The 12,832-nt window shown below is 41.8% G+C and overlaps 1 protein-coding gene across 1 annotated transcript in view; it reads right to left on the minus strand.

Moving 5' to 3' along the window:
* Positions 1–10,365, minus strand: part of LOC106808945 (protein inturned-like) — a gene marked incomplete at its 3' end in the record, with an annotated part of 137,392 nt that extends 127,027 nt beyond the window's left edge. Inside the window, 5 exon segments of the mRNA XM_014811868.1 lie at positions 3,634–3,719; positions 4,332–4,454; positions 5,904–6,095; positions 6,394–6,557; positions 10,124–10,365. Coding sequence (XP_014667354.1) covers positions 3,634–3,719; positions 4,332–4,454; positions 5,904–6,095; positions 6,394–6,557; positions 10,124–10,194 — 636 coding nt within the window.
* Positions 10,366–12,832: the final 2,467 nt, after the last annotated feature.

Here is a 12,832-nt window from a genome sequence, read left to right on the forward strand (position 1 = left end):
ACGCACGCACGCACGCACGCACGCACGCTCGCACACATATGCAGCGCATGAACGCACGCATGCACGCACACACAGACGGACGCACGCCCGCCCACCCGCACGTACGCACACACAAACACGCACGCACGCAGGCACGCACGCACGCACGCACGCACGAACGCACGCACACACACAAACACGCACGCACACACACACACACACACATAAATATATATAATTGTTTACGCTTTTTGCTATGTGACGCTATATAATTTTTCGCTGTGTGACTATATATTACGTGGACAATCTTTCCGCGGAATGTTAGAAGTATGCAGCGAATCATGGAATAGCTGCGCTCATATTCACATTTAGTAATATGACGGCCCAATTCACATTCAGTCGACTCGTGACCGCTGCAAAATAAATAACTCACGGTTGCAGATGATTTAGAGGCTTTGTTCGTGATTTAAAACCTTGTCAGGTTCGTGAAAATATTGAAGATATGGATCGAGCTTTCGTACACTTACTTACACACATTACCGATAGCGAGAGTGTAAACGATTAAATTTGCAACAAATTTCAAGATTAAAATTAATCATTTATAATCTGTAACTATACGTGTGTATCCATACTTATCTATCCAGCCATATACATACAGTAACTTTTACTTATATAATTTATTGCAAGAATAATCCAATACATTTCTTACACACGAATTTAGACACGCAAATTATTAATAACCAATTCCGTTGCCAGCCTTCTTCCTTCTGCAGTCAATATCAATATCACGTACGTGTCACGGAAAGATAGCGTGATTCCCATCAAATTACTTTCGTGTGTCTCTCTCCACACATTGCGGGAAATCCAATTAAATTTAGCGGATGCGCGTATTAGCTTGCATCTCCGTTGCGCGGCCAACAGCCAAGCCACGAATCAGGAAAACACTGCACGGACCACAGGCACTTGGAGCGTTTCAATAAAATACAATGCTAAATAAATACGAAATCTATTTACTACCAAAGTCTTAATTAATGTTTCTCTACTCTCCTTCACCTAGTATTATTGCCGACAAGCCGTGCTGCAAATGCTCCAACGACAGCAAACACACGCCCACCGAATGCACGCTGCTACGCTGCTGCGCCGCTGCACCCTATATGCACACTTACACATAAATATCTATAGATATATTTATGTGTAAGTGTACATAGCGTGCAGCGGCGCAGCAGCGTGCATTCGGTGGGCGTGTGTTTGCTGTCATTGGAGTATTTGCAGCACGGCTTGTCGGCAATAATACTAGGTGAAGGAGAGTAGAGAAACATTAACACTTTGGTAGTAAATATATTTCGTATTTAATTAGCATTATATTTTATTGAAACGCTCCAAGTGCCTGTGGCTCGGACTCGACAACGCGCGCGCGTTCTCGCGCCAATATCGCAATCGCTCACGCAGCTCCCGCGCTTTTTGAAGTAAAAACAGCAGCGCAAAGATCAACGCAATTTACGCTGTGAAAGCGTCCTATTAGTATTAGCGGTGGGCGAATCGGTAATCAGTGGCTGCTGGAAGACACTGGAGTGCGGGCCGACGTTAACTCGTTCTCTTTGCGGCCCCTGATTTGCTCGTTCAGTGCGAGCAAACATCGAGTGTTGGACTGTAGTACATACGAGTACACACGAATCACACAACGGCGGACGCGGTGATTTCTGGTGGATTAGAGAACAGGTTAGCCCAAAGGACCTCGGCGTATTTGGTTTGGCATGATGTATACTCAAGTTGTTGCAGTGAATGTGCTCATGTGCAAACCTGCAGATTATAAGCACGATCACGAGAGACGCTCAGTCAGGTACACAGTAAGCACAGCAGGACACTGTGGAGCTATTCAACAGCAACACACGAGGCGAGGACTGAGCAGTAGCTCTGCCACGGCAGCATCAGCAGGACTGCTAGACGTTACACAAGCAGGGTCCCAGCAGGTACACTACTGTGTAGCTCACCAAAGACTATACCAAAGTCACCACGACCTGTACGGCTTCATCGAGGCACCGAAAGTCAATGACTGTGAGAAGCTGCAGCAGCACCATCCGATGCAGTCGACTGATAGCTCACATGCAATCACAAGGGACGCAGTGAGCTGGTAAGGCTACAACAGCAGCCTTTCGCAGGACTGTGAGCTCACAGCATTCTACAACTGGGCAGCGGACGTAGTTTGAGACAGGTGGCACAGCCAGCCCAGCAAGACTGTTAGCTCACAGCACCCAGCAGGACTGTAGCTCAGCAGCATCCAGTACTTAACGCAGGAAACGGTATGCCGATCGTAGCTCACAAGGCCCCCCCCCACGCCAGCAGGGACTGCTAAGCTTCACAGCCACCAGCCAGGACTGTAGCTCACAGCACCAAAGCAAGGACTGATAGAGCTCACCAGTACCCAGCAGGACTAGTAGCTACACACAGCATGCAAACAGGACATGTAAGACTAAAACCAACAGCACCCAAGCAGAACTGTGAGGTGCTCTACAAGCGTACGGGCAGGCGCAACGGCGTACTGGTAAACTTCTAGCTATAAATCATGCCAGCCACGCTTGTAGACTCACAGTCACACAGCAGGAACTGTATGCTTCACAGCATTTCACAGCAAGGGGACTGTAGGCTCACAGCATCCAGACACAGGGCACTGTAGCTCACACGTTACAGATCGTCACTTAGGACTTGTGTAGGCATCAGGCGGACAGCTGAAACTTCCTGACTGAGGATCTGTGAGCTCTATCTCAAAAGCTAATGCAGGATCAGCTTGACTGTAAACTATACATAGACTCGATTTGAACCTATGCATTAGCGTCACATGCACATAAGCTGACTGTAGCTCACAGCATCCAGCAGGACTGTAGGTCACAGCAGGACTGTAGCTCACAGCATCCAGCAGGACTGTAGCTCACAGCATCCAGCAGGACTGTAGCTAACAGTACCCAGCAGGACTGTAGCTAACAGTACCCAGCAGGACTGTAGCTCACAGCACACAGCAGGACTGTAGCTCACAGCATCCAGCAGGACTGTAGCTAATAAAATCTAATATATGTAGTTGTTCCTGGTGCTATTAGCTATATTACTTGATGTTCAAAAAGTTCAGATGTCATCTTGTTAACACAGCACACCACTCGATCGGCACGTATGCGATATTATTTTGCTATTCAAAACCCAACTTAACTTTGTAACATTGCAAGTTTAAAACTCTGTCGCAATATGCAAAACGCAAACTGACATCGTTATTAACTAGTGCTGTTATATAACTTGTGCTAAACACATACCTACCATATGTAAAATACATCATTATTTCAAGATTACAAAAACATAACTATGCTTATATGTACTGATATTGTATTATATAAGCATTTTAAGAATGAGAAATTGAGAAACAATTTTATCGAACCTAGCATCTTAGGATAAATCAGGCAAATAGCACTTTTGAACAGAACCTTTGGAATTCAGAATAAAACCGAATAAAAAACAGCTCACCAATATACTGTAAGCAACTCTGACCACTGCAGTTTCTAGTTCAATGCAACCACACTACTTTAATTCCATAAAATATTTCCAAATTTCAACTTTCTAGTTGTAACAATTGTGAGCTATTAAAACAAGCAATCATTAACTATGACTTACCCTCTTCGGTCCCACGATTGCAGACAAGATGCTGTTGACATTGTTATAGTTAATTTCGAAGTCGTTGATACATCGTAACCAGTCTCCTGAAAGGTTAAATATATATCACGATAAGAGGATTGCATTAGCATCTCTAGAACGTGACTCTGGTTCTCGTGAGATACCATTGACTGGTGCCCTGTCTCTACACTATGTTAACACCAGTGAAAAAAATACACGGGGGCTCGGGGCGATTTAGCCCCCGAAATGCCAAAAAGATCGAGCCCCCGTAAATTTGCATAGAGTTCAAGGCAAACCAAATTTTAGAGAGCTATTTTCATGCACGCGATCTTGAAAAGTAGCCCCTAAAAAATAAATTCCCCTATTTTCCCTGGTTAACACTGTCTACATGCCAAGATAGTGTACCAGTCTAGAAGAATTTATGTCACGTAAACACGTGCACTTGCTTTTTGGCAGCACTTTCAATTTCATTCTCGTGAATCTCAGGAATGCAAACCTGCGCAAGGTTGTTGTTCATTTGGTGTTTTATAGCCAATAACTGCACAAACTCATAATAATATTTATGCTGGAGTAATCAGTATTATGTTCGCTAACGCATAAGGACTAATTTATCGACATGTATAAATTTTGCAATTCGATTCAATTGAGAAAAGATAATTTTAATATTAAGATCACATTTTATCACATTTAAAACTCGCCTAGTTTAACGTTGCCACTTCTCTCAGCTTCTCCGGACGGTAGTAGTCCCTGGACCATGATTCTCAAGTCGTCCACCGAGTCTCTATTGCTGAGGCCATTGCTGTCCTTTTCTGAGAAGTGGCCTACAACCACAAATCAAACGTTACAGTATGCTTACCGAGACAAAAATAATTAATTAATAGCTAACGAATTTCCCAGACACTATTGCCATATTCATTGAATCAATATTTGCCTTTTCACACTTGACGTGCATTTCCATTCAATCTGTTAAGCAAATGAAATCAGTGTGTGAACTGTGAGGGAATGCACCATAATTTCTGTATAGAAGCATATATCTTCGATCTGCAAGGATAATTCAGAACCTAGGGTGGACAAGCGAGGTATAGCACATTGTGTAATGCAGATAAAACCTCATAGAAAAGCCACAGACTATGTTTGACTGTTAAAACCACAAGATAGGTATGTAAAAACGCATTAAAAGGGAGCCAGAGTACATGGGAAAGACAACGTGCTTAAAAGTAAAACGACAGACTTTATAAAAATGCAGTGATATCAATGCTCTTCAAATATTGATAATGGTACTGTTAAAAGAAAAATTAATTAAAATACTGGAATTCAATAGAAACTAAATACAAAGCAAATTCCAACATGTGCCACTTTTAGGGAAAGTAAATCCAACTAACGAATGCACAATCAGAGACAGACAGTCACTTGAGAATTTGGAAATGTTGATACAACTACTGAATCCCTTGATAGAGGGACTAGCAGACTGGAACACGCCCTCATTATACGTGTTAAAAGAATCCAAAAGGCACAAAATCAACAGCAGAGTGGAACTGACAATTAGATGTCACGAGAATTGTCTTTTTTTTAAACATAAATGCAACATGCATGAATGTATGGACATGGTAATCAATGTATAAAGTGGTCCATAAAAATTTATGTCTACAAGGGTTTTATGATAGGAATGCATAATTTAGTTTAGTAACAGTGATTATAGTATAACTTCCAAAAATGGGTTTTAACATGGAAAATTTTCGTGTAGTTATGTATTGTTAGCATTTACACTTGAAATTGCAGATGCACGTGTCACCAGAAAGATCTCATAAATATGTCATTTCAGCATTGTATGCATGTAAATGTATGCCTGTTTCTACATGTATAAAAGAAATACTCAGTGTAATTTACTTCAGCTCTAGGCTTTTTTCTAAAAAATGTGGCCCAAAAACTTCCAACCGTTTTTTCTTTGCCGCTTATTAACAAGGTGATAAATGATGTGAGAAATAACTGAATGTACACAGCTGATACTGCATCATAAAACTACATTGTAAGGTGATTCACGAGTTGTACTTCCTTTGAGCTAGTAGTATGTCATGATACACACGAGTTCATTTTCCAAGCCCAATATTTACTTACAGTTCAATTTATGATGCCTTTTCATACAACAACCCCTATACCACACATTCTGTGTATATTGTCTGTGACCGAGTAATTATTGTTTTGGGTAGTTTGTGACTTATGTTCGATTCTGTGCATCATCGTTTGGCTTTTGTAGTATATCCACATCTCACCTGGTATTATTCCAAACAAAGTTTCACACCGTGATGCTCGTCGTCCGTAGTTACGTCTGGTAGGATCAACGTCAAGGTAAACCTCAATTACTTTGCCAGTCGGCGAATCGTAGAATGATACGGAATGTGGAACGTGGTCGGTGAGGAGATCTCTTAATATGTCCGTTTCATGTTTCGTTTTGTTCACTAACCCTGCGGCAGAAAAAACGAGCATGTAGTTTAGTTGTCATATATTGTCATATATTTAATCAATAGTTTAGGGATGTTAAGGGGGTACCATCAACTACATACAGAACTGGTGCATGTGTGTGGTGCATTTATAATTTTGTTCTACCTTGGGACAAATAATTGGATTATTAGTCTTGCTCTAGTTATATATTATTCATATGTTGACAATATCTAGCTTTTCTCTGGCGACTTGCTGCCTACAAACAGTACGAAACGCAAAGCTAACGAGCAACTGTTGATTAGATGCGAGTAATGAACTGACCTTTCACTTTATTGTAATTGTTGTTCACTACTGTATTCATCTCATTAGTCTTGCCATTAGTCTTGCTCTCCACTGGTGCAGCGATTCTTTCGGCGCTGCTCTTTCCCTCCACGTAAAACAAATCACCTCTATCCTGCACAGCTGCAGCCCATTCTGGCTGCTCACTAAAGAGGCAGATCAAACAAATGGCTAACAAACAAAATTGTTGAACTTTTAATGTTTGCTGAGAAAACACTGCTGTTGCAATAAGGGCAGGCATCTTACTGAAGCTCATAGGGTCTATGTCCCCCAGGGTACTGCCGGAACGTACCCTGGGTACGGTCTGGTATACCGGAACGTACCCTGGTAACTATCTGATATGGTTAAAGTTAGGATTAGGGTTAGGGTTAGGGTTAGGGTTAGGGAGTAGGCATAGGCGACTCCCTAGACTCGTTAGTGGAGTAGGCGAGGTACGGTCTGGCATATTCCGGCAGTACCCTAGGGGACATAGACCCTCTCAGCCTTACTGAACACGTACGTCGTCATATTGCAAAGCAATAAATACTAAAATGGCACTTATTCATAACGAGTATAACTACATTAACGAACAAAAAACACCTATGTTGTCTAGTTACTTTCCTTTCGAAAAGCTAGTCCGTAAGCCAGGTGTGCCATGTATTTAAAAATTAAATAGGGCATTCATATCAATTGCTATACCAATAACCGAATCGCACGTCATATTTTACTCTACAGCAGAGTAATATACACTGGTCCACATATAACGACAATTATCTGGAGTTAGCATCTGGGGAACATTATATTTTACTATCAATAAAACTTGACGAAAAGCTAGGGAGATTCTCGGGTACTGGTTAGTGGTTATAATGACTAGCTGCCATGCTGTTCTATCCTATTTCTCTGCTATCCACCAGGTTTCGTACTCATCATCTCAACTCAACATTGTTGTTGTTGTTGTTGTTGTTATTCATTAATCCTCCTGCTACACGAGGTCAACATCTTTTCCTTCTTATAATAAATTAAATTAAGGTTAGCTTAGGGTTAACGTTATTGTTATGGATAAGGACTAGGGTTATGTTTAGAATTTGGGACTAGGGCTAGGGATAGGGTAGCTCCAAGAAAAGGTATTTGCTAGGGTTACCCGGTTAGGAGACCCTAGACCTATATAGTGTGTATATTGACGTTAGTCACACAGCCTGGTCGGGTTAGGGATAGGGAGAGGTTAGCTCTAGTACTATAGCCCGCGTTCATTAACTGCCGCAGGCAGCCACAGGCACTTGGGCCGTTTCAATAATAAAATGATAGTTAATAAATACAACTTGTCAGTAGGCCTACTAGACCTACCAGTACCAGTACCAGTAATAGTCTTAACCCATGTTTGATTTGATCTAATAACTTTACTTCAATACCGTCCAATACACCGCTACAACACAGTATTATAGCGCGCACGCCATTGTGCATGCACAAATACACAGTAGGATAGAGTGTATTCCCTCCTACTGTGTATTTCCCTTCTACTGTGTTCCCTCCTACTGTGTACACTCTATCCTACTGTGTATTTGTGCATGCACAATGGCGTGCGCGCTATGTGTTGTAGCGGTGTATTGGACAGTATTGAAGTGAAGTTATTAAGTCAAATCAAACATTAAGACTATTACTGGTACTGGTACTAGTAGGTCTAGTACTGACAAGTTGTATTTATTAACCATCATTTTATTATTGAAACGGCCTAAGTGCCTGTGGTCACAGGCACTTGGAACGTCTAAATAAAAAAATTAATGGTAAATAAACACGAAATGTACCAAAGTCTTAATGTTTCTCTACTCTATTTCGCCTATAATCACCTGTAAATGCTAGTCAAATGCTCATCTGCAACACGCAAGTACACCGCACGCCCGCGCTGTGCACAAACAACATGAATAAGAGAGCAGGTAGGAAAGCGTGATTGAAACATTCGCTCAACGCTCGCTTCATTTCACACCTTCACAGCACAAATACACATCCAACAGCTTCCATCTTGGTATCCATGTGTACAGAAATGTTTACTTGTTCGAATTATAATGCTGGCCTTTGTTCATATACCTACTCCCGCCAGAGATATCTCGTGAAATCCTGCACGAAATGTGCTCTCCGTGAAAATGTAAAGAGGACAACATGTCTATTTATACACGAGTAATGGCGGCGCATTGCATGCCGGGATGAGCTGCTGCCGGCCTCCGAGCTCCAGCTCGAGGCCCGCCAAGCCAAACACAATGCGCGCGGGAATGACGTCACGCACGGGAATGACGTCACGCACGGGAATGACGTCACGCACGGGAATGACGTCACGCACACACGACTACAGTGATCGATCAAAAGTAGCGCCATTAAGGATTTTCGGATGATAACATCCTCTTTACATTTTTACGGAGAGCACATTTCGTGCAGGATTTCACGAGATATCTCTGGCAGGAGTAGCTCCAAGAAACGGTATTGCTAGGGTTAGAATACCGTTTCAATTTCTTGCCCACAATTCCTTGTAGTTGGCTCGGTATCCAACCATCGACACAGCTAGCGTCACATGTAATAGCTCAAACGAATCTATAAACCTCTGGCTTGCTCGCGGTAACTGGGCGCTACTGGGCGCTACTTATTTATTGAGTTATACCGTTTTTCTGAGATTAATTGGATCAAAACAACCAGACAGCCGCCATGTCTGCCATGTTTAGTGCAACTAAAATCGGCAATGTACCTGATTTTCACAGTGCGTAGGCCAAATACAACGCAAGTACATATCTTCGCAATGATAATTATTAAGTTGTTGTAGATTGACGATTCCTGGTTTTCAATGTTTTAATATTTATATATATACGAGTATATGATGCTTCTTTATGCTCGCGCCAACGCAAGTAGCAACGTTATGGTATGTTATGTCGTTTCGGGTTTTCCGCGTGCCGTTCGAAAATCATGCGCATTGCAAACATGGCGGTTGGCGGTTAGTTGAAATTTCGGTTTGGCTCTTGAAATTTACACTGTGCACAGCAAACTGAGGTATTAGTTTTAATAACAACGCTGGAATACTATAAGGTGAAGGTTATATTTGATAAAAAACAAGGCAGAAATGCTTAGATGATCATTTTATTTGAGATATACGTAATTGTTCGGTAGTTTTTGTACAGCTACAAGATTTTTCAATGGATGGATGTCAGGCGGTGTATTGACGTTAGTCACACAGCCTGGTCGGGTTATGGCAGGAGTAGGTATGAACAAAGGCCAGCGTTATAATTCGAACAAGTGAATATTTCTGTACACATGGATACCAAGATGGAAGCTGTTGGATGTGTATTTGTGCTGTAAAGGTGTGAAATGAAGCGAGCGTTGAGCGAATTTTGCGATCACGCTTTCCTACCTGCTCTCTTATTCATGTTGTTTGTGCACAGCGTGGGCGTGTGGTGTACTTGCGTGTTGCAGATGAGCATTTGACTGGCATTTACAGGTGATTATAGGCGAAATATAGTAGAGAAACATTAAGACTTTGGTACATTTCGTGTATATTTACCATTAATTTTTTTTATTGAGACGTTCCAAGTGCCTGTGCAGGCAGCCAATGAACGCGGGCTATAGTACTAGAGCTAGGGAGAGGTGGCACAATCAATAGTAATGGAACCACACTGTAAACTGCAAGTTTATATTATTGATTTTCACAATTTTCTATGGCAAAAAGTAAGCTATGGCAAGTCAGTAATACACGTACATTTCAATGCTATCACTGTCTGTGGAATCGGACACCTTTTCCCTATTGCCATTCGCAACGCTAACATCCATAGTTTCAGGAAGTAAAGTCAGTCATATAGCCAAAGAGTTTGGTATTCAACTGAACACACAAAAAGCATTTATATTATCACAGCGTCTAAATTAACTACGTGACACCTGGAGACACCTGTGTACCTCCTTGCTGTGTACATTATGTCTTTGAATTATTGTTTACATCCGGGGAGTCCATGATACACTAGCCCCGCAGTCAAACGACGGCAGCACGTGGATTGGCGAAAAACCTTTTGTGAATATCCTATGGCGTGCGTGCATGTGTGCGTGGGTGTGTGTGTGCGTGGGCACGCGTGCGTGCATGTGTGACGAAGTACGACAGGCATAGAATAGATATCGTTATTCTGTATCCGTGGAATTCGATTCATATTAGCTTAAGGATGAACTTGACCTAAAACGCCGTCATGTCCATATAGATGTCTCGTATATAATTATTGGTATACTTATACCTATCATTGGTATATTATTGGTAGGCCTACTGGCCTAGCTACAATTGCGTGATCCATGCCGTTGCGTAATTTATACGTATAGGTATTAGGTACAGACGTCCCAAGTGTCCCGGTCTCACCGGGATCGTCCCGGGTCGACATGCTGGATCCGGTGTCCCGTTAAGAGTCCAGAAAGTCCCGGTCGTAACATTTTTCAGCCATATATTAAAATTTACATCAGTAAATTACTAAATTTGCCGTAGTTGTTGATGTACTTTGATTCCAGCGAACAATAAAAGGCCACAAATGCCAAACACTTTTGTTTTCACAATAACGTCGTTGTGTGACCATAAATTAACATGAATTTGCATTATATTTTACATGGTGGCGCGTCGCGACAAACACATGTCGCTGCCCGCCACAACTTTTTTCCTTTTTTTGCGCACCGCGAAAAAACGGCGATGGACCATTCTCACAAGTGATCCCTTTCTTGGATTTTCCCAACTTGGGACCTTTGTAGGTAGCCTATATATATATATATATATTCAGATAGCCTGTATAATTTTTATGATAGTTTTATGTTGCTCGTGAATGTATAATGTCAATAAACAACAGCTGTTCACGTGTATATTACGCTAACATATATGTTGCCGTGCTCTTTACACCTCGCGATATTTCAGTGGGCCATGACGTATAATTCAATTTTTATCTTCAAGTCTACAGTCGACTAATTAAATAAAATCAGACATACATTATCGTTACGGCGGAGTATTGCTTCTATCCTAGAGATTTACGATGGTTTCGTGATCTAGGCTTAATTTTGTCATATAAGTTAATTATGATATATTCTGGCTTTCGGGTGTTTGGGGCTTATATTCTCCGTGGGAAAGTGGGCTTTTCTGTGCATAGCAACGTGAGTACCTACAGAATCGCACACCATGATTATTTTCCCTGTAATGTCTACTATATGTATGCGCGCTCAACTGTGAAATCGATTGTTTCCTTAGAACGCGCCTGATAAATTTACTAGGCACGATTCTTTTGTAGACGATTACGAAATTAGCCGCCGATATAAAATCAGCACAGTCTGAATTTGGGATGGTATATTATACGTAATTTATAGGATTTTTGGCGAATGAAAATTATTAGAAATTAAATCGATTTATATGAAAACGGGGTTGGCTATAATTTTATGGGCCGTAGCGCGTTGTTAGTAATGCGTGGTGCATGTTATAGATACAAATACGCTGGTTTATATAACACGCGTGTGTTTATAAACACGTGTAATTGTAATGTAGCTGGCTCACGCCACATCGTGTGTGAAGCAAGGACTTCATGACACGTGTAAAACTGGAACTATAGCTCGAATAAAAATGAGGTTTTTCACTCAAGCTGGATGAGCGTTGCTAAACCATCACCGAGTGGGAGCTTAGAAGCACGTCGGAGATTTCATTCTGATAAATTAGCAAACGGACGAAAACGATAAACACTCCGCACATCAACTATATTTACCGCCTTAATGAGACGTTGCTCCCGGGTTATGGATAACACCGCGCGTTCGCAAGCTACGCGAAGAAATTTGCCACTGGTTGTGGCCGATATGGCACAAGGGACAGTGGATCTTTTTTGCAGGCTAATGGCGTATGAATAAAGTTATAACGTGCTACATACATACAAACGTGCCGTTGTACACAGATTTCGTGCTAGACACGAGTATTGAATGTTTGGGGGATTGAGGGCTGTGGTCCTACAGGGTTATGTGATACGTTATGTAAAATGCTGCGCCTGTAAGAGTAAAGGGTGATCAGGTTGTTTAAGCGTCGCTGACAGGCAAGGATTGGTTATTAATGCTCCGCAGGCAACGTGGAGTTGAAAGCTTTGAAACACGTGCTATTGCAGTGACAAGCACGCGCTGGTCTAAGCAATTATATTTATTGGCTCATAGTTAGGGTTGCCGATTTTATGCAAAATTATGCGACTTCTCGTGGAAGGTCAATTAATATGAAAATATAATACAGCTTGATTAACCTGTCTGCTTCCTGCTCTGTCTTTCATACAGCTGAATTTGTTCGAAAACTATATCAGGCGCGTGTCGCCTACAGACCTTCCGCACGATCTCGCAGCACGGCGGCGCACAAGGGCGTTTGTTACGTGCATGTGTGTGTGGTATACTCTTGCGAGCAAAATATGTATCTAATTCTTCCGTCGGA

Source organism: Priapulus caudatus, unplaced genomic scaffold (genome assembly GCF_000485595.1).
Source record: "Priapulus caudatus unplaced genomic scaffold, Priapulus_caudatus-5.0.1 Scaffold316, whole genome shotgun sequence".
NCBI classification, from domain to species: domain Eukaryota; kingdom Metazoa; phylum Priapulida; class Priapulimorpha; order Priapulimorphida; family Priapulidae; genus Priapulus; species Priapulus caudatus.